Source organism: Filicampus tigris, chromosome 16 (genome assembly GCF_054856515.1).
Source record: "Filicampus tigris isolate MCC_2025a chromosome 16, RoL_Ftig_1.0, whole genome shotgun sequence".
NCBI lineage: Eukaryota > Metazoa > Chordata > Actinopteri > Syngnathiformes > Syngnathidae > Filicampus > Filicampus tigris.
In genome coordinates this window covers 6,844,721-6,872,686 of record NC_141232.1, presented here as the reverse complement: position 1 = coordinate 6,872,686, position 27,966 = coordinate 6,844,721, and the positions used below count along the sequence as shown (strand labels likewise).

Here is a 27,966-nt window from a genome sequence, read left to right as displayed (position 1 = left end):
TGCAAAGAAACATGTCACATTCAACACAGGTGTCAATAATCACATTTTAAAACAGGTCCTCGAACACGACGACTACAGCAACAGCACGTCCGAGTATGACGAATATGAAATATACGACGAAGGCTACGATTTTGCATTGCGAGAAGGAGCCGAGACGTGGGAAGGAAAGGTAAACCTCCAGCCGGGCGTTTGAAGCCAGTGGTCAGGCCATTTTGTTTATGCCCGCTTCCCTTCCTCAGGCGAGACTGCCAACTGAGAAAGGACAGAAGGGCGAACCTGGGGTATTTGAGCCGGTGAGCTGCCGGAAGCATCGCATGAATATCATAGTGGCTTCAGCTATGAAAACATGCAAATGAGGTGATATTTGGATGATTTGGTTTATAGGGTATGCTAGTGGAAGGACCGGCAGGCCTGCCAGGACCAGAGGTGAGGTGGTGTTACTGTATGCAAATAAAGTCTTGACTTTTGTCATATACCTGCATGCCCTCAGGAAATAATAAAAGCAATGCATACTTTTTGTATGCGTTGGTAAAGGGTAAGGTATGGAAAAAAGGGAACAGGGTTATAACAGTTTGGAATTTTTCATTATACTTTAGTTAGTTTTTATTTCATGTTTCTTTTTTTTTTTTTTTTTTAATTCAGCTAGCCGTAATTAGCTTTTAGAGAGGATTTGTTAGTTCTTTATTATTTTTGTATTTTGGAAAATACTTTTAGCTTTACATTTTAACTTGATTTTAATTAGTTTTAGTATTAGTTTTAGTATTAGTTTTGGTTATTTATATACATGGTGTATTTGTTGAAGTTAAGATGTAGGAAAAAAAAAGTCACAAGTATTTTGTAATAAAGTACAGTAAAGTACAATCTCAAAGCAACTCTTCAACTTTTCCTTCTTCTGTACGGCCAAACAGTAATACCAAAATAATTACTAATTTAAAATAAGCCCCAAAAACTCACGTCAAAAATAAATGGCACAAGAAGGGCATTTTCACTAATTAGTCAGTTTTAGTAAGCATTATAATCGCAAAAAAAAAATTTGTTTTCATTTTTTTAAAAGCACTCTCAATTTTATTACATTAACGAAAATGTTTTGCAAATGAAACCAATAAATATGCACAATACACATTTTAATAATTATAAGCATGCAGTATACTTCAGTGTATTTATGACACTGTTCAGGTGTGTCCTGCATGCAATAAATCGACTTTCTCTCCAGCAAACCTCAGCTTTACAGATGCCACCTCTTACCTGTGCGTTGTGGAAATGACATCCAGAGAGACATATTGAATTGAAATCAATCACAATCATTTAGTAACACCACGACCAGTGGGAGGAAAGTCTATTTGAGGTGCTTTGTTTATAAATTTAAGTAGACAATGCACCCGCCCATTAATTGGGGTATGGTGTATAATTAAGAAGGAGCCACAAATGTATATGAAGGACTACTGTATGTAAGTGACAATATGGTATTATTATTCGCAGGGACTTCCTGGACCGGTTGGACCAATTGGCCCCCCAGGACCCAGGGGAGACTCTGGTGAAATGGTGAGTGGATTATCGTATTAAGACTCATATTTGACTGTTTGACCTCCTTTTTCTCGCTTGGTTTGTGTGCTTGTTCAAATAAAATGTTGACAGTGCACAACAAGGTAGTGCTACACGTTAAATGAGTTAGAAGTGAGAATGAGCGGTTAGAATAAGTTTTCTTATTTCTTTTGACTCATTCCTGCGTGTGCTTGTCGCGTCTTTTAAGGGCCCAGCAGGACGCACTGGCCTTCCCGGGGTTGACGGAATTCCAGGCCCACAAGGAACCTTGCTAATGCTACCTGTAAGACTTTTGGCACAATGCTGCACATACTACCAACACAGATCCTCCTTTACCAGTATTGACCACAAGGGGGGGCTGTTTGACTGAGCTTCACCCACCCTCGGGGACTCCTCCTGACTTTACTCTTGCCCTCAGTTCCAGTATGGAGGCGATTCCCAAAAGGGACCGATGGTGTCCCCGCAGGAGGCCCAAGCGCAAGCTATTATTCAACAGGCTCAGGTACATCCCTTAATCTTGTTTATTGATCGTCCTGCCCTTCGAGTAATTGTTTGGCATCTAAAGACATGTGTCATGCTCTTACATCTTCCTCACAGCTGTCCATGAAGGGACCTCCAGGTCCGAGGGGTCTTACAGGGCGAGCAGGCCCCCTGGTAAGCCATTTTTTTCCCGATAGAGTACTGCACAAGCTTTTTAAAAGATCAATGCTCAATCTTATATTGCTTCACGTGTCAATAACTTGCTCCTTATCGTTTTGACAGGGTGCTCCGGGCCAAGCCGGCCACAAAGGAAACATAGGCGACCCCGGCCCCCCGGTAATAAGCGGACATGTTTATCTCGCCGCAAGCTTCCATCCGCCACTCGCTTTCATTGTCGCCGTATTGATTTCCTTCCACCGAGCTTGCTCGCCCGCTTTCACACTTTCTTTTTTTCCATTTATCTTGTCCGTACAGGGACCGCAAGGTTTGCCAGGACTTCAAGGAAGTAACGGGAAACCGGGAAAAAGGGTGAGCGATGGGATGGCTTCATGTGATAAGATTTCATTTTTTTATTTTTTTTTTTTCTGGATCATGCTTCGTTTAGGGACATGCTGGAACAGATGGAGGACGTGGAGCTCCAGGTGAAACTGGTGTCAAGGTAAGACTTCGCAGTGCTGCATTGCAGTGGTGAGATGCTCGTTTAATCGGGCTGCAAGGAATATTCACGGCGGAAATGATTTTCGAGACGAGACACAGTGGAAACAGGTAGTCCTCTAAAATCGGGAGTCTTCAATCCTGTTCCTCGAGGGCCGGTGTCCTGCCGGTTTTCCATCTCTCCCCTGCTACAGATATTCACCAAAGGTCTGCAGGATCCGGATAACGATCCTGATCATTTGAATCAGGCGTGTGTTGCAGCAGGGACAGATGGAAAACAGGTAGGACACCGGCCCTCGGGGAACAGGATCGAAGACCCCTGCTCTAAATAGTGGAATTTGATTGTAAATAATTCCAAATTGTTTTCATCACAAGATTAGTGTTTGCTTATAACCTATCCTTAGAAATAGGAAAAAAAAAATCGGGGGAATAATTAAAGACTATTTCATGTCACAAATATTAGAATGTATGTTGTCAGTATAGGTCAGTGCTTGAGTTCTTCTACACCAAATTTGCTCAAACATGCCTTCAATGCGCACTGGGGACAGAAAAGGTCATTTACACAAACGGTTCCCACAAATTTGGCAACATGAAATTGTCCAAAATGCTGGATTTTGACAAATGTTTTCTGGGTGGCGCGGCGGAACAGTGTTTAGCATGTCTGCCTCACAGTTCTGAGGTTTGGGGGTTTGTTCATTTTTTTAAACTTTTAACTTGCTGAGGGGTCCAACTAAGTCCAACTTCTACTTGATTTATGAACTCAACACATTAAAAATGATGTGGCCCACAAAAAAAAAACACAAGTTTGCCAACCTTGCTCCATGACCTCACAGGGCGACCGAGGTTTCGACGGCCTGCCAGGACTCCCTGGAAACCAGGGACACAAAGTGAGTTTAATGCTTTTTATGTGATTTTCACACACTACCCCTTGTCACGCGATAAAATGTATATTTGCTTATTCCCATCGTCTCCACGAATGTTGTGCAATCTGCGATAGCGATGTACGCGGGGTCGCATCTGTTCAAAGCATCGTTCCCATGGTGAGAACCGTTTTCAAATTTACAGCGGTTTTGACAATTTTGTATCTTCACAGGGGGAAAGAGGAAAACCTGGTCCTCACGGACCTGCCGGAGAGCCAGGAGAAAAAGTGAGACAAGACGATTTCTCGACAAAATGCGCCGTGGAGCTTTTTTGTTTGTTCTGTTTTGCTGTTCTCCATCCCACAATGTTAAAAGAGATTGAATACCGTGATAAATAGATCAATATGATACGCCGCATGAATACAGCACCGCACACCAAAGCAGACTGCTCTGAATTCAAGTCCTTCCTAAATCCAGCACAAAGAAAGATGTATACGTGTATAGGATACAAAAGAATAAGACACAGAACTTCTGTCAAGGTGGCATCAATTGATCCAGAAGCTCATGAAAGCTGGAGAGCAGATCCTCCCTCATGGATGTAGAACAAACGTTTACGAACAAACGTATAAGGGGCGGGATCATTTAAAAGAGCTATACGTATTTCAATATTTGTGATTAGGATCGGATCCATGCTGAAAATCTGTTGCCTTCTTTGTAATTGTCAGGGACCAGATGGACCTGTTGGCCCGAGGGGGCAACCCGGTGAACCTGTGAGTAAAACACAAACGCACATACCTGTCTTTGTACGCACAATGTTTTAATCAATACTACGACTACTTTGTACTTATACAGGACTTTACTGCTTATTTTTTATTTATGTGTTATTTTCTTATTATTTCACGCATTTGTTCGTTTCTTATCACAACCCGGACGTAGACTTTGCACGCTAGCTATTGATCGAGTGAAAAAGTTGCCCTGCAAAAGAGCAGGCACCTTTGGTAAAAAGTCAAGGGAAAAGACATAAAATGTCATCGATGCAGATTATCTTAGCTCCAAAGTGCCCTCTTCGGAGAAACACGAGGCAGCCCGAGATGTTGGGCGCGCCGGTGGTGAGCGTGTCATTTCTCTCGCGCAGCAAGCACACTGGCTGATTGACTTGCACTCAACTTCATCTTCCTCCCAGTAGGAGCTTCGGGCTCAGCGGGCGGCTGTCCCTCCAAATGCATCACCCGACGCGGCCAGGAAATAAAGTGCCATAAGACATGCTCGCAGATCTGTGTTAAACTACAACGGGCTGTTTTCACGAGCGAGAATAGAAAAGGGGGGGGGGAGCGAGTGGAGGAACGTGTGACAGCCAGAGACAAATGCCAGGCAGAAATTGGGTTTGCTGGGAACGAGATAGAGGCAAAGTGAAGAGATAAAAATCATGGCCGCGATGATTATATTTCCATATCAATCACGTCCCGGGAGATCACAGATGTGGCTTTGGAACAGGTGGCTTGGCCAGCCTACAAAGAGTTTGCAGCAGGGTGGAGGGGGTTGGCAAAAAAAAAAAAAAAAAAAAAAAAAAGGCACGCAAATATACATGTGCAAATACAAGATTAAACAAATGTGACGTTATCTCTTTTTACGTTTGAGTCCCTTCGCATTTTCAGAGCAGTATTTTCCACGCATCATGTCATAACATATGCAAATAAATTCATGTTTTGCCTCCAGGGTGCGCGGGGTCTTGTTGGGCCAAGAGGGTCCCCGGGACCACCTGGTCAACCGGTAAGTCAACGTCGCTTCAATTTGGACAATAATATACGATAGATAAATTATTATCTCTGTTTTTAGGGTGTCCAAGGAGTGGATGGAGCGCAGGGGTCAAAGGGAAATCAGGTCAGTCTGTTATAATGAGTGGAAAAGATCATAAAAATTGCATCGTTATCAGTGGCGGTTTCTGGCATGTGCAACAAGTGCAGCCGCACAGGCTGCCATTGCAAGGGGGGAGGGGGGTTGTTGGGGGCATGGCACCCCAAAATAATTTCAAAGATAGCTACGTGAAATGATTTTCATTTCTACTGTGCCGTGACATATAGGTCAATCATTGCGAGAATTTGTGCCCACTTGTTGAGTCAAAAACGGAACGAAGGAAAATAAGCACGCTGGGGAACAAAGTCAAAATTATTGACTTTTGATTTTTTTTTTTTTTTTTTTGCTGCGCAAAAGTAGCCTTTTTAACTCCATTTCCTTCCTGTATGTATTATTTTACTTTCCTTTGATTACTGTTGATGTATTTCTTGATATCATTCAAAAATGATGATGCTTGTTGACAGGGTCCGCACGGAGAAATAGGATCTGCAGGACAACAAGGAAATCCTGGACCAGAGGTACTGCAAACGGCCAAAATCCAGAAACCTGTTTTGTAATATTAGAATATTCACTTTTTCAACATTTGCCGCAAATAAGTTATCTCCTTTGTATATGTGTGGATGCATTTTTTCCCATTTTCATATCTTAATTTTACCAAATGTTTTTCATTCAAATCACTTTGATAGGCCTTCTTTGCACCTTGACAAATATAATACAAAGATCCGTTTGCTCATCTGTAACTTTCCAGTAATATATGCTTAATGATAAAAAAAGCAACATATTTTTTGATTCTGGATCTGCCCCCTTTTTTTCTTTGCTTCCAGATCTGGTTTTCATATTGATAATAATAATAATAGAATATGCAATATATTTATTAATATTCATGAATTAGGATTACGTTCAGCAACAGGTGGATTTTTTCCCCCGCGACTTCATAGCTATAAAATAGACCCATAAAATACTGATTTCACCAATCAAACTCAAAAACAAAAAGTTAAAATATCTCAAAAATGTGATGTGCTTGAAAAAAAGTAAAGGCATTTTTAAAACAACCTCAAATATACATTTACGGACACATAAAGCCATCTCTAATTAAAATTTGCTGTTTACGATGCAATGATTATAAATCCAAGCTGCAGCAATTCACCTTCGGATTTGACGTTTTCCATTTCAAAAAACCCTCTACATAATATTTCGGACTCATATATACACACATACTATCCGTCCACACACACAAATATCTCCGCTCATCCGTGCACCTTGTGACATTTAACCTGACTGATACTTTGCTCTGGCGCAGGGATTGCCCGGCCCCCAGGGTCCCATCGGGTTTCCGGGAGAGAAGGTGGGTCGCTTTTTCTTTTGCTTATTCCCGTGCGAATGAAACCCGTCTGACCTTGCGAGCTGTCGCCGCACTCGCCCACGGGTGGGGACAGTACAACTCAACTAGCGCTGGCTCCCTTTGTGACAGGATTGACACAGACGGGAAATCAATGGCAAAGAAAAATACACAGGCGCATGGACATTAAGGGCAGCCTTGGCCTTTGTGCATCAAGAGGCTGGACGGATAAAAGCAAAAAGACAAAGTCGTTGTTAATATTTGTGTCTTTGATTGATCCATTGCGCGTGTGATGGACGCTGTGCTATGCTATTCTGTCCAATACAGGGTCCTAAGGGGAACCAAGGCGCGCAAGGTCTACCAGGAATTGAGGGACAACCTGTAGGTACACACAAAGATTGTAAACTGCGTCCATACGCGGAAATATCGCATATTCATAAACAGCAACACTGACCACGCTCTTCTTAATCAGATGTAGGGCAAAACTGATATTTGAAATATGGACAAAATCCGAGCATACGTGCTCCAATTATATTTCATTTGTCATGATACATTTATCCCAAAAAGTATAAAAGGTCATAACCCAACAAAAAGGGGTTTGAAGCATACAACAAAATAACCACTAACTGTGATTTTCTTTTTCTCTCTCTCTTGCATAAAAAATTACCATTCGATGGCACAAAACTGCTGAACAGGAAACCAACATTAAGTGCAAGAACTCAAATTGCACCTTCCCATAAAAAATCAAAATCAAATCAAAATCACCTCACTCAAAATGTAATTTTAATTATTGAAGTACTATGTTTGTCCTGCATATGATTCCAAATATGCCCAAAAAAAAAAAAAAAATAGTCCTATTCTCACATTTTAGGTTAGGGCAGTATAAGACCCAGTGTAAGCTTAACTAAAATATGCCTGCCATCTATTGGTGATTGGTGATATTACAAGTTAAACTTACAGTCGAATCGCATATTCAGGATTTTTTTTTCTCTCTTTTCAATATTTTTTCATATTTTAGAGTTTTCCTATTTTTTCCTGGATTCCGGAACCAGAGCTGCTTTCTTTTTAGAGCGCCTCGTTGCGCATGGAAAAGCCCTGCAACCCGGTGGGATATATTCCAGCGACAGGAGCCCCGTTTTTAGATACAAAGAAATTACAAAAAATTCTTTTCCGCCTCAATGATTTCACTGTATTTGAAAAAAAAAAAAGGTCTCCCATATCCTAGTCTAAATTGCAGTGGGGTACATTTGAATGACTCTCACTTGATGCTCCTTTTAATTACCCTGATTACCCTGCAAAGCTTTGTTTCAAGCAATTGCATTTTAATGGGGGCTTCACTCTCACTAACACTGACTTTTCCTCTTTTCAATTGCCTCGTTGCAGTTGGGGGGGGGGGGGTTCCATTAAGTGCATCACTATGACAGTGCATTTACAACGGTGCTAACTCGGGATGATATCCGTTCTCTTGTTGCAGGGTCACCCAGGAAGAGAGGGACCCCAAGGAGAGAAAGGCACCCAGGTGGGTAACCGCGCATCACGGGCTTGCTCACCCTAGCCTCCGACCAGGAAGAACAAACTCAAATCTATTCGCCTCATTTGCAACTTGGGAATGTCATTCTCTTTGTAACCTGCAGGATAGGATGCAAAAGCTGAATGCAACGATGCGCTCGTTAAAATGCTGCTCGCTGCTATAAATGTTGTGTCTCATATGCAGGGAGTGCCAGGTGCCCAGGGGCCAATCGGGTATCCGGGGACCCGCGGCGTCAAGGTGAGACAATGCACTATAAGTAAATCATTTTTCACATATACGGTATAAACACGTTGTATTTGAGTGACGGGTGATAGTTGGAGGAAATGCCTTGTTGCCAACGAATGGCAATCGAATCAGATTTCAACACATGAGGAATACAGTGGTACCTTGACTTTTTAGTTTCCCGACCAGACTAAAAAATGGACCAAATACAAAATAAAACTCGAAATCATGAATAAATAAAAAAATATATATATATATTATATAAATTTTATAATATTTTATTTTATAATATTTTGTATTTCTTATAGGCTTAAAAAAAAAAAAAAAAAAAAAAAAAAAAAAAATCAGTGAAGCTCCACAGTAACCTTCAAACACAATCAAATTAAAACAAAAATACAAAGTAATCACAACAGGATTAGTAAAGCATTAAGTATTAGTCAAGTATTGATTTAATTAGATTGTGCTGCTGCACCTAATGGAGTGCCATTTAATTCAGCCTCAGAGCGAAAACAATACAATGCTTTAATCGAGTTGTACGGAAGATTAACATTGCTCGTGGAAGTTAATGATGTTAAATATGATTGACATTTTTTATTTTTTTATTTGATTTTTTTAAGGGAGCAGATGGTGTAAGAGGTCTAAAGGGTGGCAAAGGAGAGAAGGTGGGATACACATTGCTTATACGCGTCCGGTTGCCTTTAAATCAGTCAGCCGTGATCAGATGGATTTACTATCACAATACAGTGACGCATTTTACCACTCAAGATCTCGCTTGTCCCCTCATTAGGGAGAGGATGGCTTCCCTGGCTTCAAAGGTGACATGGGCCTCAAGGGAGACAGGGTAAGAGCGTCCTTATAACTTATATAGCCTCCTTCCCCACTTATTTTATACAAGTCTGCAAAACAAACTTTTACTTTTTGACCCTTTAGGGAGACAGCGGGACTCCGGGTCCTCGTGGAGAGGACGGAACGGAAGGGCTGAAGGGCCAACAGGGAGCCATGGGGGATTTAGGACCTCCCGGGATTGCTGGAGAAAAGGTATAGTACTTGTATATGAATTTTTTTTTTTTTTTTTTTTTAGCTGAACGTATAAGTCATGAACTCAACTCACTTCACAACAAGCAGCACTCCGGCAGATGGTGAACAACTCTTCACCAAAGAGGCTTCAAGCTGTTTAATGCCACTCCCGCTTGGAGTTAAAGAGAATCACATGTCAAGCTTTGCCTAAACTATGCTTAGTTAAATGCTAACAAACCACGCAAAATACTAGAGATGGGCTAACAAATAGCATCCACCAAGTATGTGGCGGTGTTATAACGTTCTAAGCAATGGATATTGAACACAAATGGTGCACCATCACATGTAGACAGACAGTATTGCAATACTTTCAGGAATATATTCTTTATCCTTATTATCTTTATCTATCCGTAGTACGACTACTATTACTGCTGCTAAGTGACTTACAGTAGTTGTGCAACACTTCTTCACTGTATTATACTGCCCCCGGTGGCCAGGTTGCGCATACAAGAAGAAGCCGCAATAAATTCACCATGATGCACACTGTTTAGTTCTTTTTTGTACTCACACGGCGCACTAACGTACGGCAGTGCAGTGGATTGGAGTCACTGCTTTTCTTTCCATTTGACTGTTTTCAACTGCATTTGCTTGGACCAATGTCAAAGATAATCATCAAAGTCATAATTCAAGACCTCACTTCTTATGACACCATTTCGCATTCATATCATAAAGTTAATGACGTGTAATATCCAAAAAGGTCAACTTTACTGCAACAATAGAAGTTTATTTCCACACAATGCTGACAGATCCTATTGCGATTAGTTTGTGCTCATTTTAGTCAACAAATCACAGCACTGACTTTATTTTTTTTTGAAATCTCGATCTAAAATCTATCCTCTTTTTTCGTAGGGTCACCTTGGAGTGCCGGGACTGCCTGGATACCCGGGACGTCAAGGGTCAAAGGTAGCGAATTACTGATGAAGCTCAGTGTTATCCCCGTCTGTACGCTTCCTTGTTTGGTTCAACACAAAATGATGATAAATGACTGATTAAAATTGGCCATTCTATTAATAGAACCAGAACCACCCATTCATCACATGCTTATGAATGAGGGTATTTAACGTTGTATTTCATATTAGATTATAATTTCATACAGTCGTTAATTATACACTAAAGAGACACTGGAGTGTATGCCCGACGCTGATTAACCTCCCCATGTCTCGCCAGGGATCCATTGGCTTTCTTGGTGCGGGAGGATCCCTAGGAGAGAAGGGACGAAGGGTGAGGAGACTTCCATTCATCTAAATCCACATGCTACAGCTTTCACTATGAATATGTAGGCACGATAAAAATGGTCAATTTCTCAATCCAGGGTCCAGCTGGTCAGCCAGGATCTGGAGGCCAAAGAGGTCCTAATGTGAGTACAGATAAATGCTTGACAAAATGTACTACGGTGATCTAAAACAAAATGACGGTGACGGCGTTTACTTCCATATTCTGCATTTTGCCACAAAATTATTCACGCGCTTATTAGCCTTTTGTTTTTGCCGACAGGGGGCCCGAGGTGGAAGAGGAGCAAGAGGTCCCACTGGGAAGCCTGGAGAAAAGGTGATGGGGCTCAAGAAAGCACAAAACAAAGACATACATGCCCAAAACTTTAAAAGAATATATATACAGTATAGCATTACATTCACATACTCTAAATATCAAACAAAATTGAGCAAGTTTTTGTTTCTTAGGGTTCGTCCGGGCAAGATGGTCCTCAAGGATCCCCTGGAGAACAGGTAACTTTTTGACTCACGGGCAGTGGCTTGGACTCAGACCCATGTGTCAAATTTGAATTGCACAGTCTCCTGAAAACACAATGATTGGCTGAGATCACATTTTTTATTTACGCTTGATATTATTTCTTAGGGTCCCCAAGGCCCACAGGGAATGCATGGTGAAACAGGACCAAAAGGACCAACTGTGAGTGGACATTTCAGTGATTTTATGTTATTGTCCTTTTACCTTTTTCAGAATCCATTATGATTCTTTTTTTTATGATAACAAAAGATTCTCTCCGTTTAGGGTCCCCCTGGAAAAGATGGAGTTCCAGGTCATCCTGGCCAGAGAGGGGAGCCAGTAAGTCATCTTCTATTCCATTACACCTACATTTTATTAATGCTTTATATTGTTGCCCCAAGACCCTAACAATAAATTGCCAAAGAGCTGAGAGTCATATATAGTCACTAAAACACAGCAAGTGAAGCAAAAGTCATGACACTCTAAATGTTCTTTCTTATAAGGGATTCCAAGGCAAAAATGGCCCCCATGGTCCCCCGGGTGTTGTCGGACCACAGGTAAGAGGATTTACCCGTTAATGCCACTTTCTTTCATCCTTTTAAACCAGTGATAAAATTGTCCGAATGTCCCGTTCAGGGCAAGTCTGGTGAAACAGGGCCAAACGGCGACAGGGGCCATCCGGGACCGCCGGGACCACCAGGTGAGCAAGGATTACCTGGATCGGCTGGAAAGGAGGGCGCCAAGGTGAGTCGTTTTCAGCGTATTGTCAGGATCATGATTACTTTGCGGTCCTGTCCTTTCATTCAAAGTCCACGGATCTGGTCAATACTTTTGAAACAATATCTTATCTGCTGTTAGCATTCGAACTTTGAATGCGCCGCAGAAAGAGACCTCAAAGAAACGACGAGTATTCTTTCTTCGTAGGACTCTCCGGTTGATGTGATGACTGCAGAACTGGGTGCTTTCTGCTGTCAACTCATTTGAGTTCTTACATGTGATGATGTGCTTTCCAGGGAGACATGGGCCCACCAGGAGCAACAGGAAAGAGTGGCCCTGAAGGGATCCAGGGATTTATGGGGAGCAGAGGGATCCCTGGCGCACCGGTATGGCAAAAAACAAAACAAAAATCTGCTGACATTTGCAGCATTTGGCTATGATTACCTGATGTCACAATGCTGAAATCAAAGGGCTTGATTGAGAAGTTGTTTGCGCCCCCCCCCCAGGGTCCTGCAGGTTTAAAAGGAGGAGAGGGTGTACCAGGTATTGCGGGACTCATTGTAAGTCTGATTTGGGGCTAGTTCGCCTCATCCTCTTTCCTTGCGAGAGAATCCGCTCCGAATGACGTCATCTCTCTATCGCTGGTGATAGGGCGCCACCGGAGAGAGGGGAGCTGCCGGGCCAGCGGGTGCTATTGGGCAGCCAGGACGGTCCGGCAGTGTGGGCCCCGCGGGGCCGATGGGAGAGAAAGGCGAACCGGTAAGATGTCAAACATTCTGAATTGAGTTGACGCTACCGTTCTGATCCGATTGTGCGAGCATAACCACGATTATGTGCGCTCTCTTTTGTTCCAAGGGAGAGAAGGGACCCACCGGGCCGGCTGGGCATGACGGGGAACAAGGACCCGTTGGGCTGCCAGGACCCGTGGGACCACTTGGGCCTCCAGGAGAGGACGGAGACAAGGTATTCAACCTTGCACTTTGAATGAGTCATCACTTAGGTGGTATCCTCAAAGATTCTGCTTGGTCACATACCATTTTGGCCTTGGAAGATGTACCAACGGTTACAGTGAGTCCTATATTAGCCCTCTGAGAAAAATCTGGATATCGTATAGCTCCAGGGATAAGGAATCAACTGCCCCAGTAGCCTTATCAGCGAAAATGAAGATTTTGTGTGTTGACATGAGCGCATCTGTCACCATAGGGTGAGACAGGAGGACCGGGCCAGAAGGGAAGCAAGGGAGACAAAGGAGAAGCAGTGAGTGTGAACCCCATTTCAATAATCTCAGCATTATGCAACAGACTTCAGCGGGAGGCAGAGGACATCCTGGCTCATAATTGCTTTGGGATAATTCATTATGATAACAGTTTGTCTGTACAATGCACCCCGCCGGTATAATGAGCAGATGGCTTTTAATCATGTCTTCAGCAAAAGTATTTAACTGGCATTCTGCATTTTAGGGACCGCCAGGGCCTATTGGAATTCAAGGACCCGTGGGCCAGCCAGGAATGACTGTAGGGCGCCATAACTCACGATACACCACACGAATGCGCATCCGTTGGGGATCCTTTAGTTTGTTTCGCAACGCTGATCCGGCTTTGTGCGTTTCAGGGGGCAGATGGCGAGCCAGGGCCTCGCGGGCAGCAGGGAATGAGTGGCGCCAAAGGAGATGAAGGACTGAGAGGCTTTAAGGGAGCAACTGGTCCCACGGGCCTACAGGTAAGAAGGGCAACTAATCGAACAATTACGTATTAAAAATCCAGTCAGGAATTTAATATCTAAATCCCTGTCTTTCTGTGCAGGGAATGCCCGGACTGCCAGGGGAGAAAGGAGAAAGTGGGCATGTGGGCTCTCTGGTGAGTAAAAATTATGGATAAAACACTCCAAAATATATATTTTTTTTTTTAGCGCAATGCGAGAATCGGTGAATATTCTGAACTACTGTTCGGATGCAATTCTTTGAATAATATTGGAGAAAGGATGGCAGGAGGATTCGCTATGCCATTGCGTAGCATTGCACTTGCTTCAAGATGTGATTAATCAACAGAATTCTGACCAATTAGTCCATTTTTGGCACAAATCAAAGCTTCATCAAAATCCGTTCACCCTTTCGTTATACAGACCCTAAATTCATCCCTGCGTTTGAAATATTAAAAAGGTGCTGTCCCTCCTAAGGTCTTGTTCCATAAAAAGCCCACTGTTCTCTTAGTTCTCTTTATATTCCAAGTGAGCTCTGTTTGGAGCAGATTACCATGTGCAGTAATCTGCATCTGTGATGATCTGATGTCAGCTCAGCATTCACATTCACAATTTGATTGTCCAGAGTGTCTTTTTTTTTTTCTGTATTTTTGCTCATGGCATTTACTTACATTCAGTTTATTATTCACAAAAAAATGAAGGCAGTATTATACATCTTTTTTCTCCGTCTGTTCAACGGTTTCAAATGAGACGCGAAATGCTTCTGATATAAGACGAAGAATGATGACGACGATGAATGCATTGCCGCCGCTCTTGAATGACAAATGACATGTTGTGCTCCTGCTGCATGCATTTTCCTTGGATAGTTTCATCTCAGCTTTGGTCAGACTTGATGCAAGATGGCAGGCTGACGAGCACATCTGCTTTTGCATCACTGATCTATTGGGACACGGCGCAACTAATACCAAAACTTTGCAAAGGTACTCTCCTGGAGGAAACAACTGCCTCCTGCAATATCCTCACGCTTCAAACAACTATTTCATGTTCTACGAGTCAGCATAGAAGACAGCACAGCACTACAATGCGGAGCGCAACACTCCCGTGTAGCTGGGCAAATATTAAGGTTGCGTTGACATGACAACAGTCAAATAAAAACATGTTTTTTTTGTTGTTTTTTTTTTAATTGTGTCTACTAAAGGATTCTCATATAGGACTTGCAAATATGACTTGCAAACCGACTCTAAAAACAATTGGGTTAAAAATAACACCATTTTGGGTCAAAAATGGACCGATCCACCCCTTGGGTCAATTTGACCCAACTTTCTTGGTTGTTTTTGGAAGAAACAACCCCAAAAAATGAGTAGTTTTGTGAAAAACAACCCCCAAAAATGGGCTGTTTTGCACAAAACAATGCGAGAAATTGACCCAATTTGTTTATCGGTCCATTTTTGACCCAAAATGGTGTTATTTTCAACCCAACTGTTTTTAGAGTGTACCCTCCTTCAATGTAAACGTGAGTTTAGGATTAAAGACTTAGTAACAGGACACCAAGCCCACACGTGTAGTCACGAACGTGACGAAAGAGTAAAATACAGAAGCAGAAAAGACTTTCTCTCAATGAGGGTTCCCCTTTGGTGAAAGTGAAAAAAAGACGAGATAAGGGCGACGGAGAGGAAGCAGCCGAGCAACGGAGTGGAAGGAAGAGGCGGGCCGCTGACTGCGAGAAGGACGGAAGGAAGACGGCGTGACAGCTGCTAATCAGATTAGCCTCAGCCTTGGCTGACTAATGAGCATCCTCCTTTGTGACAGTCATCTCGGCGCCCCGTCAACCATGAGCACACGCTCCGCAACGTTCTCTACAGCCACTCTGTTTCCAACGGCCAGATTATGGAGCCAAAACCGAAAGACAGAGTCAGAGATGCAGGAGGACTGCCAAGGACACTTGGGAAACCTTCGTGTATGTCTGAGTGTTACACATCAGGACTTGTCACCAGTGTGTCCCCACCGGATGGACGGGAGTGCGATTCCAACTCGCACTTTTCCGTATGTTTACTCAACTGAAAGACTTTCGGGATTAATTGCCTGGCGCCTCGGTAGCGCAACGTTGAGCAGTCCAATCACGTTCTGACTGACTGTTGGCTGAGAGAATATGGTCCTGTTCATAACAGCTTTATTATGACGAAGAACAAAGAGAGAGAGATAGCGGTGGCGGGGCAAATGAGGAAAAGTCTGTGCGCGGAGGTTAACGACCTGTCTGGATGGCTTTGTCACGTCGCTCACGTTATGATACCCAGGGGACTTGTTGGGCGAGGTCACGTAGACTTTTGATTGATGCGATACATGTTGAGCACTAAGACGCTGATGAAAACATTTCATTTGTTTCTTCACAGGGACCCCCAGGACAGCACGGACCCCGAGGCCCCCAGGGGCCAATCGGTGCAGAGGTAAAGGGACCCTCATCCTTTTGTGTGGATTCACATTTGTCGATTTGGACCACTGCTCTCTTATTTCAGCCAATAAAAAGCACAAAAAAATACAAAAACACAGTACAGAGGGTCCGCCATTCACAGTTGCACAATTACTGCCGTGTTTACCACTCCCCATTTAGTTGTTGTATATTTATGGACTATTAGTATTTTTCATATAAATATTTACTATAGTAAATATCTGAGCGAGCAGCCATTTTGTCACTTCTGTCGACTGAAAATGACATCACAGTTGCTCGGGGGTCTGTTGGCGACCAATCATGGCTCAGCTTCAGGAAACAGGTGAGCTGTGATTGGTCGTTACCTGAGCCCTGAGCAACTGTGACGTCATTTTCAGTCGACAGAAGTGACAAAATGGCCGCCCCCTGAAATGGCTAAAAACGGGCGTATTTTGCTGCTTAACTCATTATTCCACAACCACAATGTTAATCAGAATGCCGTGTTTGGACTAGAGGATGCACATAAAACATGTTGTTTGTAAAAAAAAAAACGGTTTGGGTTGACTCCCCCCAGCCCCTCTTTAAGGAAATCTCAAACCTACAGATGGCACTACTCTGTAACCTCAAACTGTAGGATGCCGGAAGAAATGTCTGAAAAAGGCAACTCGGGAATCAAAAAACACGAACAAAACTAAAAACAGGTTTCCATACAGCCTTGAATTGATAATCAAATGCATACTTCACACTGGTCCCAGCGGCTCCCAAGAGAGTTCACCCAACCCACCTAGAATAACATATTCGTAGCTAAGCCGAGGATAAACAAAAAAAAAAAAAAAAAGTGTTGACTGCCGCATGGGTGAGTGACTCAAAGAAAACATGATTGTTTGCCACCAAGGGGAATAAAAAAAAATATATTCCAATTACTAGTCTGAGCCACAGAATGAAGAACCAGCACAGGAGCTGAATCCAAAAATTGGTATTCATTGAAAGTCTTTTATTAGTTGCCGTAAGAATCTGAGGGTGTAAATAATGTTGTGGCCAGACATTCCATGTCATCTATTGTTGAGCGCACCACAGACGACTCGCGATTATCTTTCCGGTATGTGGTATCGTCGTTCCGACCACATTCACCCCATCTACCTTTAAGACTTGAATTATTAACGCAGTTTCACGATTTCCACCAACAGTTATGTTTGCAGCGTCATTAATCATTTACAACTATTGGACTGTCAACCCTGAGAGGCGGTTATATTTACCCGGGTAATGGCTGTCCGTCCGCATACAGTGTCTCACTTTGCTCAATTATTCAGCGCTCAAGTGCAGTAAGCCGTGATCCATAAATGAACCGATATGTGTTCAAGTGGAACGCCGCGTGGGCGGCATGACATGAGGAAAAGCAGCCACAGATCGCCTTAACGCGGCAAGGGCGCAAACACGCATTAAAGTGCCGTCCTCGACTAAGAGAGGACACAGCACCTGCCTCAACCGCGAGACAAACCTGACATCCCATTATGTTTTGTTTTTTTTTCCAGCAAAGTGGACCCTTTTGTGATCTCAAATATTTTAAAGCTGTCGTTGGTTCTCATTCTGAGATGTTCTGGCTTTCAGGGCGCAGCGGGAATGCCAGGCGGAGTTGGTCAACCTGGACCGACTGGAGAGAAGGTCGGCATGTCCCGTGAGCAACAACACAAAGCCTTACGCACGTGTTCCCAGACTGTTTTGTCTCCTAGGGTGAGGACGGCGAGGCCGGGAACCCGGGAGCTGTTGGCGCGTCGGGCGCTGCTGTGAGTCAATACCCATCTCCCGTAATCATAATTTCCCATTAATTTTCTCCCCGCAGCTTTTGTGACACACCTGGCTGATGTTTCAGGGTGTTAAAGGAGACATAGGGGAGAAGGGCGACTCTGGAGCATCTGGCGCGGCAGGCCCTCCGGGAATTAGAGGACCGCCGGGAGAGGACGGTCCTAAGGGCAATATTGTTCGTTTGTCTGATTTACCACATTGCCATCGATGTGATTAAGTAAAACAATCGTGTCCAGTGTTGTGTTACTGACTGTTCTGCCTCCCAAAGGGCCCCGTTGGATTCCCAGGAGATTTAGGACCCCTTGGAGAAATTGGTGTCACTGTAAGCAACGAATAAACCTTTCTACTACACGAGCAATTCCATTGACAATATGACCAAAAAGGGACTCCTGGTCATACAGGATTCTAAGCGTGGGAGAATCGATGTAGACCACTTCTCATATCTAATTGGTCGAAAAGATTTACCACAAGCACTTCGCTGTAACATTCATGTTATCTTATCCTGTTGCCGCACCTTCACGCTGGTTGGTGCAGTATATTATTGCCACACTTTCACACTCTCCAATAAAAATAGTCTCCTAACAGTGGTCAGTAGTCACATACAAATAGAGGAGACCCTCATGTTAGCAGGAAGGGTTGGCTATGATTGCTGCTATCATTTATGACATATATTGTTTATCATTTAGGGACAAGATGGCGGACCCGGACCAAAAGGCGATGACGGAGAAACAGGCAAAGCGGTGAGTTGTTTGGCGGAGGCGTTAACTTGGATCGGTGATATCTCGCGCGAACTTTCTGGAATCAATTTACCACGATCACCTGCAGGGAGCCCCGGGAGCCTCTGGAGAGCCAGGTCCTCCAGGACCTCCTGGACGAAGGGTGAGGTTAATGTGCCGTACGTGTCGGTGTGTGCGTATTTTGTACGTGCACACATGCTAAACAACTCGAGTCCTCTTTTCCGTCAACATATATTTTTTGAATTCGCTACCTCAGGGTCATGTGGGCGCTGCAGGACTTGAAGGCAAGCAAGGAATGAAAGGGGCCAAGGTGAGCATGACGGCTTTGAGCTCGGTGGTCATCCATTTTGATTTTCCGATGTGTTGTGGTCATCGACATGTCTATTCTCTGTCTCTTTGGCTCGGTAGGGAACAACAGGTACGCAGGGTCCAGTGGGTAAGACGGGCCCCGTGGGGCCGCAAGGCCATCCAGGGAGGTCTGGTCCAGATGGACTTCACGGCATCCCAGGCCCTGCGGTCAGTACCCAACAACTGGATCTCGGAGAAACCGGTTGACAGTCCGATTCCATCTCTCTTGAACTCTAATGTGTAATCTTGTATTTCTTTCGACTCCAGGGTGAGCAAGGGTTAACTGGTCCTCAAGGACAAACTGGACCACCCGGGCCAATGGTGAGATCCTTAAATTGAGCTGGTAATGGAGTTAATGAAATGAGAGGCAATTCAGAATGTTTTGTTTTTTTGGAAAAGAGGTGCCATGCACAATTTAATCAATTTCCCCAATTTGAATGAGCATAATGAAAGTGGCTAGCTAACGTTTCTGTTATTGTTAACAGGGACCACCGGGACTTCAGGGATTGAAGGGGGACCCTGGAATAAATGGAGAAAAAGTACGCCTGCTTGTAAAGACTACCGGTATATCGTGGAAAACAAAGTTTAACTACGCGTCTGCCTGCAGGGTCACGGTGGCTTGCTTGGCCTAGTGGGCCCACCGGGAGAACCTGGTGAGAAGGGTGACAGAGGCCTGCCTGGTATTGACGGAACGCACGGGCCTAAAGGAGATGAGGTACGAATGTTTGTCACGTTGCATATTAAGTGGTGCCTTGAGATATGAGTGAGCCAACCGATGACTTTTTAAGATACGAGTTGATTTGCGAGCACCGACTTGAGATGCGAGCGTTGTATGGTGTCAAACTAAACATCAAACTAGCAGAATGTCTAAACTGTGCCGACGTCCATGTACAATATACTGTACTGTAATCACTCATGATAATAAAGTTGCCTAAAAGTACATTCTTGTACCACATATATTTAGGGTGTGACCGGCCCACCTGGGCCCACCGGACCACCGGGACCACCTGGTCTGTCAGTAAGTGACAGTTACATATGCATTCGGGAAAATATGCACCAAATTATTATTTCTATTTCTATTATTGTCTCTGGCTCTGTTCTTAGGGTGCTGGTGGAGAAAAAGGATCCAAAGGCAACATGGTGAGTCAAAAGGAAAGCTTTCAGTTTTGACGTGGTCGTTTAACTTCAAACAGCTCTACGGGTTTTAGGAATGTGCAGGCGGACAAGGGCTTAAATGCAGCACACATAATCGTAGCCCCCCTGCTGTGTGTACCTCGCAAAAAAGCTCAATGTACAAGCGTGCAGCCTCGTGTGCCATTCGCCCATCGGCCCACTTGGAATAGGATTTGGGCGTGATTTTTTTTTTTTTTTTATGAAACCTGCTGTACTGTGTCTGGAGAGCAAAAAAAGAAAAAAAAAGCTCTGACCACTGACCGCAGATGCGCACAGGTGCGGGATCCTGTTGTGGAGCAGCCATAGGTGCCCGGATAAAGCTGAGCACTATTAAAGGTGACAAATGATTGACTCGTGATATTCTCCTCTTCTGTTCTCCAGGGTGCCATTGGAGCCAGAGGTGATCCAGGCCCAATTGGCCTTCCAGGCCCCCCAGTCAGTTCATGTGATAATCAGCATCATGGCCTCCTGGACTTGGTTGTTTTTTTTTTTTGCTCATTTTTTTTTGGCATTCAACCCTATAGGGACCCGCTGCTACGGTGGTTCAACCGCTGCCAATCCGGGAGGGCAGGAAGAAGAAAAGACGAAATTCGTCAAGAGGGGGGGAAGCGCTTATCAATATGGAAGACTACCTGCAAGCAGATCAGCCTTTAGGAGGAGAGGATGGAATGGAAGAAGTCTTTGCCACGCTTTCATCCATGAAAACCGAGGTGGAGCTGATGAGGAGGCCGCTGGGGACCTTTGAGAGCCCGGCTCGCACCTGCAAGGAGCTCATGATGGTTCAGGCAGATTTCAAAGATGGTGAGGAAGCGCCTCGTTGCACTTGCAATGCTGTTTTATCTTGTCTGCAAAAGCTTGAAAACTAGAATTGCTTTAAAATGTGTTCCAGCACACGGATTGCTGTGCCCCAAAACTGCCATTACGTCTTCTAATGTTTGATAGAAATTGCCCAATTGTAAATCTGCTTCTTAGTTGGTAAAATCAGTGACTGATACCCAAAAGCAGCAGAAATCGTCTAGTAAAATGATCAGGAGACGTCTTCGAACACAGTGAGGCTCATAAATGGTGAGAAAATGACTCCTCTGGAGCCAGATATAAAAATGTCAACCCATCTGACCATACGTCCCTGTTCTAACGGCAAACATGGTGCTGACCTGTGATGGAAATGAGCTTGACATCCTTTGTCCTGACCTATTAGCGTGCTGTCTTCACTTCATTATGCATGACGACTCGTCTGCATGTGCTTGCTAGGAGACTACTGGATTGATCCTAACCAAGGCTGCAACCGAGATGCCCTCAAGGTGTTCTGCAACTTCACAGCTGGCGGAGACACCTGCCTGGACCCTGACAAGAAGATTGAAATGGTCTGTCCAACAGTGCAAACTGCATTCGGTTGCCAAGCAACTCAGCCAACAATTGTTCCCTGTACCGGTGTTTAGGTGAAATTAGCAGCGTGGAGCAAAGAGAAACCAGGAGGCTGGTACAGTCAATACAGAAGAGGCAGAAAGGTACAAATTCTAATTGAAGATATAACAATAGTTCTGTCTGTGATCGAAGCTAACGATCATGTGCCCCTACCCGCCAGTTCTCTTACAACGACATGGACGGCAACACCGTACACGTGGTCCAGCTGACCTTCCTCAAACTACTGAGTGCCACGGCCAAGCAGCGCTTCACATACGCGTGCCAGAACTCGGCGGGGTGGTATGACGGCACGTCCCAATCCTACAGCTACGCCGTGCGCTTCCGGGCCGGCAATGACGAGGAGCTGACGCAGGCCAAAAGCTCCTTCATCCGCGCAGTGTATGACGGATGCCAGGTCGGTTTGATAACATCACCAACCATTTGAATGTGGAAATCGGTTTTGATTTAACCAAACTGAATCGAATCATTATTATCATTATTATATATTTTAAAACCCACCGTCCTTGAATCCGATCGGGCCTCATGTATCAAGATCGGGGCCACAACTAACTTTTATTTTTTATAATCAAATCATTTGTTGACTATTTTGTCGATTCATCGGATATAAAACCATTTTTAATTTCCTATCGTTTCAAATTTACAGACAATAAACTGATTATGAGTTCACCTAACCGCTACAGAGTTAACATCTGCGTATTTAAACGACCCGCGTGGTCACAGTCGGTCCGCCAAACTGCTTTGAGAACGGGCTTAACCTGTATCACGTCACACGCAGGTACCGCACTCCTGACACGCGGCCGTGTCAGTAAAAAATGTTTTTAAAAAAACAGCGTTGTGTACCTTGCGGTCCCACAGACGCAATGACACGCGCCCCATATTGTTTTTATTTAATCGATCACCACGCCATGCGTGTGTGTCAGTTACTGCGCTTTGGTCTGTAACGCGTCAGAAATCGTTCCAAATGTACCATTCTTGAATTGTATCGTACCCCATGTATCAATATACGTATCGAGTCATCTTTTATTGCGGAATTGCACACCCCTAATGACCGGTGTCTATAAATCCAGCCAATGACGGTGCAGTCAGACTGCACAGGACGACAGGACTCTAACCGAAAGATAGCATCCCAAGCAAAACGGAAGGATGCATACCGATTGAGTATTTTTTCAAATCCTAAGCCAACAGTTTTATAGGTCATCTCATAACGGCTTTGACATTTGTCTTTCAGGTGCGCAAAGGTCAGGAAAGTACCATTCTGGAGATTGACTCCCCCTCAGCTGAGCTGCTACCCATTATGGATGTGTCGGCAACGGACTTTGGCCAAAGCAACCAAAAGTTTGGATTCCAAGTTGGACGCGTGTGCTTCACTGGCTGAAAAGACAACAACCAGGAAAAAAAACACAAAAAAAAACAAACAAAAAAAAAAACAAAAAAAAAAGACCACTGAACACTGCAAAACCAAAGGAACGGGAGTTTTACCACTGCCCCTAGCAATATTTATTGTTATATTATGTTGTATATTATTTAAGACTTTCTTCACAGCCCACGTTGGGAATACCTTTGGCTTTACAACAACAAGAAGACATTCATCAGTTGCAACAAAGCGCCAAAGGGAAATAAGATGTGTTTATATGTCAGGCTGTTTTTTGTTTTTGTTTTTTTTTTGCTTCGCTTCGCTTCCACTGCAAATGGCCCTGCGCAAGGATCAACTTATGAGCTACCTAATGTTGTCAATGACTGGCACTGAGTAATTCCCAGACACATTCATTTGCATGCTAGCGGGTTACTATATTGACAATTGCATAGCTGCGCCGAACAAGCCGAGCATATTAATTCTACACGAGCAGCGTTCTTCATTTCCTGTTTGCAGGAGTGATAAATTGTTCCGCTTACACTTCAAGCGCAGTTTGCTAAACATGATTAGCATTTCGTAAACGGAAATGTGGGCTCCATACAACTATACTTCTTGGTTTCCTGTTGCTTTAAGTCTTAATTGACAAATCTGTGTTTCCACACGTACTGTATTTGTCTCCTCACTGCGAGGACATTCCAGGGCAAGAATTAAGATCATGCTGATTAAAAACATGCATCTCCGCCATGTTCCTTTATACCAAGAGACATGTCATGCAATTCATGTTACTTTAGGGCCTCACTCGCAGGCATTCGTTTCTCGGTTTTATTTATATGTTGAAATATGAACGTGTTATTTGTTTGCCGGTGCTATTTTTTTTTTTTTTTTTTGTGTGTGTTTGTGTTTGTTTGTGTGCCTCTGTGGGCTGGATCACAGGACGAATAGCAGGGGGAGGGAGGGGGGGCTATTGCGCCTTCTGAGGGAGGCTGGGGACGACTGCTGAAGGCGAGGGGGGGGGAGAAGGGGTTGGTTGGGGGGGGGCGTGTTGCACATCTTCTGGCTGATTGTGCCAATTTCACAGGGCCAGTGAAGGTCGCTGGGGACATCCCAGTGCATTGTGGTTTGCAGCTTTAAAGGGAAACTCAACTCTTGCATTTGAACATCTCTTGTATTCTTTGATGAGCATGAAAAGGAGATTTACGTATGAAAACGAACTGAGGCGTCATTGAAAGTAGAGCCTGACCGATTAATGGCCGGCCGATTTAATCAGGAGATATTAGCTATTTTTAAATCGTTCTTGTCCATTTTTTTTCAACGCATTACAACATAGGACAAAGATAATGACATTCAAACACTCCCCTCTTCCCCAATTAAAAAAAAAAAAAAGAACGGAACACAAAAATAGTACAATACTGAAGGACAAAGTATGCCTTTATGGTTGCAAGCATGAAGGAACCAAAAAAGAAGTTGGTTTATTCCGTTTTTTTAATTGATCGCCAATTAATCGCAATTTTATTCTGCAAATTGTTAATCAGCATCAACCTAAAAAAAACAACAAAAAAAAAACAAAAAAAACACATTAGTCGGGCCCTAATTAAAAATGTGCCTATGCCTATCTCAGTGCATTGTTACATCAGGTGATCACTACATGTTCATGTCTTTAAATGGTGCTACATAATGTTTTTTGGACATCAAACTATGCATCCAGCCTGAGTTAATTGAAATGTACACGTCCTCCAGTCCCACCCTGTGTTACACCTCTTGTGTATGTTTTTGTTTGTTTGTTTGTTTTTTTGTTAGTGATTTTCCATACTGTACAGTTATTCTTTCGACTTTGAGATGTTACCCTGAACTGAACATAAATGTATTTGTCAGAAAAAAATAAATGGCGTGAATAAAGGCGATGGGGAAATGGTGCATTTGACCAATGGTCTGCTGACCTCCCAGACAGTCTAGCTCGACAATGACGACCACCAGAGGATGTCTGCAGTGTTCTGCCCCGCAACTTCATTTATATCAATTAGCTCCCTCCAGTCCTCCAGAGGGGCGGAGGAGGCTGAAGTGAAGGCAGATGAAGAGAAAGGTCACAAATGACAAAGCATTTTTGCTCTGACTTGTTTACCAGATTTCATGACACGCTTTTAAAATCGGCAAATACGCCATTTTAATCGCATTCCTCCCCTCTGAATTCCACCATCCATTTATCTCTGGTCTACACGTGCAGTAATTGCTCACCCCTCACTGTCTTATCTGCAGACGCAGCACACGCTCACTTTATAAAGGCTTTTCCCTTCATACACACACTCTCGCGCACACATAATAAATCAAGGCGCTCAACCCCTTTGGCGCACACTTTCAAAAGCTAGTCGAAAGAAAAACACGTTATCCGGGGCTCCCTTTGAACTATTTTCACCACACCAGCCTCGGCAAGAGCAAAGTCCAGGTTACAATTCAGCCGGCCTCTGGAACGGTCCCAACGTTTGACATTGTGAGGTTATGAACCGCGCGGGGCATAATGCATACAATCATGTCTATTTAAAAAGAGTGCTTTGGCGACATCTCAAAGCATCCTGGTGTCGAGCAACGAGATTGAAGTGAGGGGAGGAGCTTCGTTTAGTCAGGCCGTCGCCTTCTTGCGGCGATCAATAGGCAATTGCAAAACTTGGGTGGGCGTCATTTACGCATTGTCACTGACACCAAATATGGCATGCTACGCCGAAAAAAAAAAAAAATCAGGTTGTCGCCACCATAGGAAGGGAGGGTCATCCAAAGAAGTATATGCTTGAATATGAGCAGATCGTATCGCCTGAAACAAAAAACCCTTCATCCCGCTGCTTATGTCAGGAAGGAAACCATTTCTATTGGCAGACCACATGAATGCCCCACTACTTTTGCTCCCTTAAAAAAATAGGAGGCACCTGTAAAAAAAAACAAAAAACGATTGCAATTCCTACATACCTTCACCTTGATTTGCTTGTAAAAGCACTTAGCGCTGTTTAGTGTCAAAAAGATGACTGTTATGGCGATGTCTTGATAGTTATTGGCCCGACTTGACATTTTTGGGAAAAACACACTCCAAAAGTCACGCACACATTTCACACAAACGCGTACGCCAATACGCAATTGCGCATTGCTCTCCGTTGCTGAAGAACTGGAGCAGTAGTGTCGGTCTATATTTGGTCTTGCGCAGCTACGTTCGGGCAGAGAAGGTAACTTAGCTGCTCTGTTGTCTCTGCAGCCTCTGTTTGCTCTCTGGCTCACACGGCAGGGCTCATTGGATTTCCGGCTGAAAGCCGTCGATAGCCTCCTTCGGATGCGTGTTGTCGTGATTCCGCTCCTCCCTCGGCTTTTTCTCTTTACTGCCGCACGGGCGATGCGAACAAATGCAGAGAGGTAGATAAAAACGGCGCACCAAGTCAAGGGAACGAGCCTCCAAGAAGAAAACGCGCGCGAATGCCAGTAAAAAATGATGCCGTCTAAGGTTGAAAGGAGAACCACGACGCAAAACGCTTTGAAAATGCCAATCGGGAAGTCAACCATTGTGGCATGAAATTGTTCGGAAAAATCTTTGCAATTGGAACCGCCGCGTGTGTTTGTGCTCCGAGGGGAGGGGCCGAGGGAGTGGTTCATTTACTTGCCCGTTCGGTTGAAGATTTTGCCATTTAAATCATGCTTCTACTGAAAATAATGAGGACCGTTCTATAAAGGAAGTGAAATGATGACTATTATCGGGAACCCACCCGCATAGGATAAATGTTACTCGTATGTAATTATTTGGAGGACTGCTTTTTACTTTTACCTGAATTATTTTAAAGTCACCCTTAGTGGAAATCCAATTTTCGGCTTCTCTGGCGAGCAGGCCTTATTTTCCACGCGGCTGATGTGTGCAAGTTGGCACGCGTACTCGGCCACAGGTTGATTATGCGGGAAAGGGAATCATTTAGGCCAGTGGAGGGGACGGAAAGCAAAGCTCTACGTGACGCGAGCATGAAACCGCACTTTATAGCGAGCGCTTCCTCACTCCTGTGAATGAGTTAGGCCAATTTAGACATGCACAGCTGTTGATAAATCCTGAGCAGGCGGCGCTAATGAAGAACCTCGGCCCCGATCTGCAGCGAGCGCGTACGAGTGAGTGAGTGAGTGGAGAGTAATAGCGGCATGAAGCCATCCCTCAGTAAAGATGCTCACCCGCAATAAATCAGAAGCAATGAGCAGCCGAGACAGTGATGCAGCTGTGGCTCAAACCCAAAGTCAAAAAGTCAGAGAAAAATCAGGGTTTCCGTTCACCCTGATGGATCGCACTCCTCCCGCACTTGATCAAAGGCCCCTCTTTCAATTTGCTCTCCCTCGCTTTCCTGTCCTGTCCTCAATCGCCGCTCCAAAGAAGGATCGATGCCCCCCCCGCGGAAGTTCAGTTCCCGTGACAGTGAATGCCAAGTGCAGCGTTGCTCATAAAGCAATCAAGGCACAGATAAATGCGTGAGAAAGAAGGAAAAGGTTTTTAAGCAAAGACGCTGTCGGGGTGTTCTATCTCAGTGGCCAGTTCTAAACGGGGGCGGAGCCATGGGTGGGCCTTGGTGTGCACCCAGATTGACAGACTGCCCACTCAGTAAGCATCATGTTTTTTTATTTGATTGAATATTAAGAATGACATAACTGTGGTTGTCTAAGGAAGATCCGAACTCCATATTATTCAATTTTTGTCATTTTATTTGAATATATGATGTGCCGGCACAGGAGGATTGCGCTCAGTGAGAGAAATATTCAGGCCCGCCCTGATTTTTCCAGGCCCAGCCGTTAGCCACGTTCTGGCTCCGCCCCTGGTTCTAAAGCAACCGTGGCGCCGATTGCGCCAATAAAAGCCCAGTTACAAAGTAAGCTCCTGAGGGGACAAGGATGTAAAATACATTCTTTGGTCATAAAAAGGAGCTTATTATCATCATTGCAGAATCTGTTCGGATGGATCAATAAAAGCACTCGGCACCAATAATAAAGTAATCTTGTT

At 44.1% G+C, this 27,966-nt stretch overlaps 2 protein-coding genes across 5 annotated transcripts in view; one reads left to right on the top strand and one right to left on the bottom strand.

Moving 5' to 3' along the window:
• col5a3a (collagen, type V, alpha 3a) overlaps positions 1–23,896 on the top strand; it is a 43,492-nt gene extending 19,596 nt beyond the window's left edge. For all 4 annotated transcript variants that reach the window (XM_086054688.1, XM_086054686.1, XM_086054685.1 and 1 more), the window contains 60 exons: positions 56–169; positions 240–293; positions 385–426; positions 1,480–1,542; positions 1,751–1,825; positions 1,961–2,044; positions 2,140–2,196; positions 2,305–2,358; positions 2,497–2,550; positions 2,627–2,680; positions 3,510–3,563; positions 3,770–3,823; positions 4,262–4,306; positions 5,253–5,306; positions 5,373–5,417; positions 5,855–5,908; positions 6,691–6,735; positions 7,057–7,110; positions 8,204–8,248; positions 8,444–8,497; positions 9,100–9,144; positions 9,270–9,323; positions 9,413–9,520; positions 10,409–10,462; positions 10,727–10,780; positions 10,872–10,916; positions 11,054–11,107; positions 11,239–11,283; positions 11,414–11,467; positions 11,570–11,623; positions 11,788–11,841; positions 11,921–12,028; positions 12,298–12,387; positions 12,508–12,561; positions 12,653–12,760; positions 12,857–12,964; positions 13,205–13,258; positions 13,462–13,515; positions 13,613–13,720; positions 13,804–13,857; positions 16,090–16,143; positions 17,733–17,786; positions 17,855–17,908; positions 17,995–18,102; positions 18,196–18,249; positions 18,614–18,667; positions 18,753–18,806; positions 18,921–18,974; positions 19,073–19,180; positions 19,280–19,333; positions 19,498–19,551; positions 19,620–19,727; positions 19,977–20,030; positions 20,117–20,152; positions 20,567–20,620; positions 20,710–20,986; positions 21,437–21,549; positions 21,625–21,693; positions 21,771–22,004; positions 22,839–23,896. In XM_086054688.1, the coding sequence (XP_085910814.1) occupies positions 56–169; positions 240–293; positions 385–426; positions 1,480–1,542; positions 1,751–1,825; positions 1,961–2,044; positions 2,140–2,196; positions 2,305–2,358; positions 2,497–2,550; positions 2,627–2,680; positions 3,510–3,563; positions 3,770–3,823; positions 4,262–4,306; positions 5,253–5,306; positions 5,373–5,417; positions 5,855–5,908; positions 6,691–6,735; positions 7,057–7,110; positions 8,204–8,248; positions 8,444–8,497; positions 9,100–9,144; positions 9,270–9,323; positions 9,413–9,520; positions 10,409–10,462; positions 10,727–10,780; positions 10,872–10,916; positions 11,054–11,107; positions 11,239–11,283; positions 11,414–11,467; positions 11,570–11,623; positions 11,788–11,841; positions 11,921–12,028; positions 12,298–12,387; positions 12,508–12,561; positions 12,653–12,760; positions 12,857–12,964; positions 13,205–13,258; positions 13,462–13,515; positions 13,613–13,720; positions 13,804–13,857; positions 16,090–16,143; positions 17,733–17,786; positions 17,855–17,908; positions 17,995–18,102; positions 18,196–18,249; positions 18,614–18,667; positions 18,753–18,806; positions 18,921–18,974; positions 19,073–19,180; positions 19,280–19,333; positions 19,498–19,551; positions 19,620–19,727; positions 19,977–20,030; positions 20,117–20,152; positions 20,567–20,620; positions 20,710–20,986; positions 21,437–21,549; positions 21,625–21,693; positions 21,771–22,004; positions 22,839–22,985 (4,308 nt within the window). In that variant the 3' untranslated portion in view covers positions 22,986–23,896. The remainder of the gene's footprint in view (positions 1–55; positions 170–239; positions 294–384; positions 427–1,479; positions 1,543–1,750; positions 1,826–1,960; positions 2,045–2,139; positions 2,197–2,304; positions 2,359–2,496; positions 2,551–2,626; positions 2,681–3,509; positions 3,564–3,769; positions 3,824–4,261; positions 4,307–5,252; positions 5,307–5,372; positions 5,418–5,854; positions 5,909–6,690; positions 6,736–7,056; positions 7,111–8,203; positions 8,249–8,443; positions 8,498–9,099; positions 9,145–9,269; positions 9,324–9,412; positions 9,521–10,408; positions 10,463–10,726; positions 10,781–10,871; positions 10,917–11,053; positions 11,108–11,238; positions 11,284–11,413; positions 11,468–11,569; positions 11,624–11,787; positions 11,842–11,920; positions 12,029–12,297; positions 12,388–12,507; positions 12,562–12,652; positions 12,761–12,856; positions 12,965–13,204; positions 13,259–13,461; positions 13,516–13,612; positions 13,721–13,803; positions 13,858–16,089; positions 16,144–17,732; positions 17,787–17,854; positions 17,909–17,994; positions 18,103–18,195; positions 18,250–18,613; positions 18,668–18,752; positions 18,807–18,920; positions 18,975–19,072; positions 19,181–19,279; positions 19,334–19,497; positions 19,552–19,619; positions 19,728–19,976; positions 20,031–20,116; positions 20,153–20,566; positions 20,621–20,709; positions 20,987–21,436; positions 21,550–21,624; positions 21,694–21,770; positions 22,005–22,838) is intronic.
• The window catches only part of rdh8a (retinol dehydrogenase 8a), a 107,862-nt gene that overhangs the window by 36,447 nt on the left and 43,449 nt on the right, over positions 1–27,966 (bottom strand). The window lies entirely within an intron of this gene.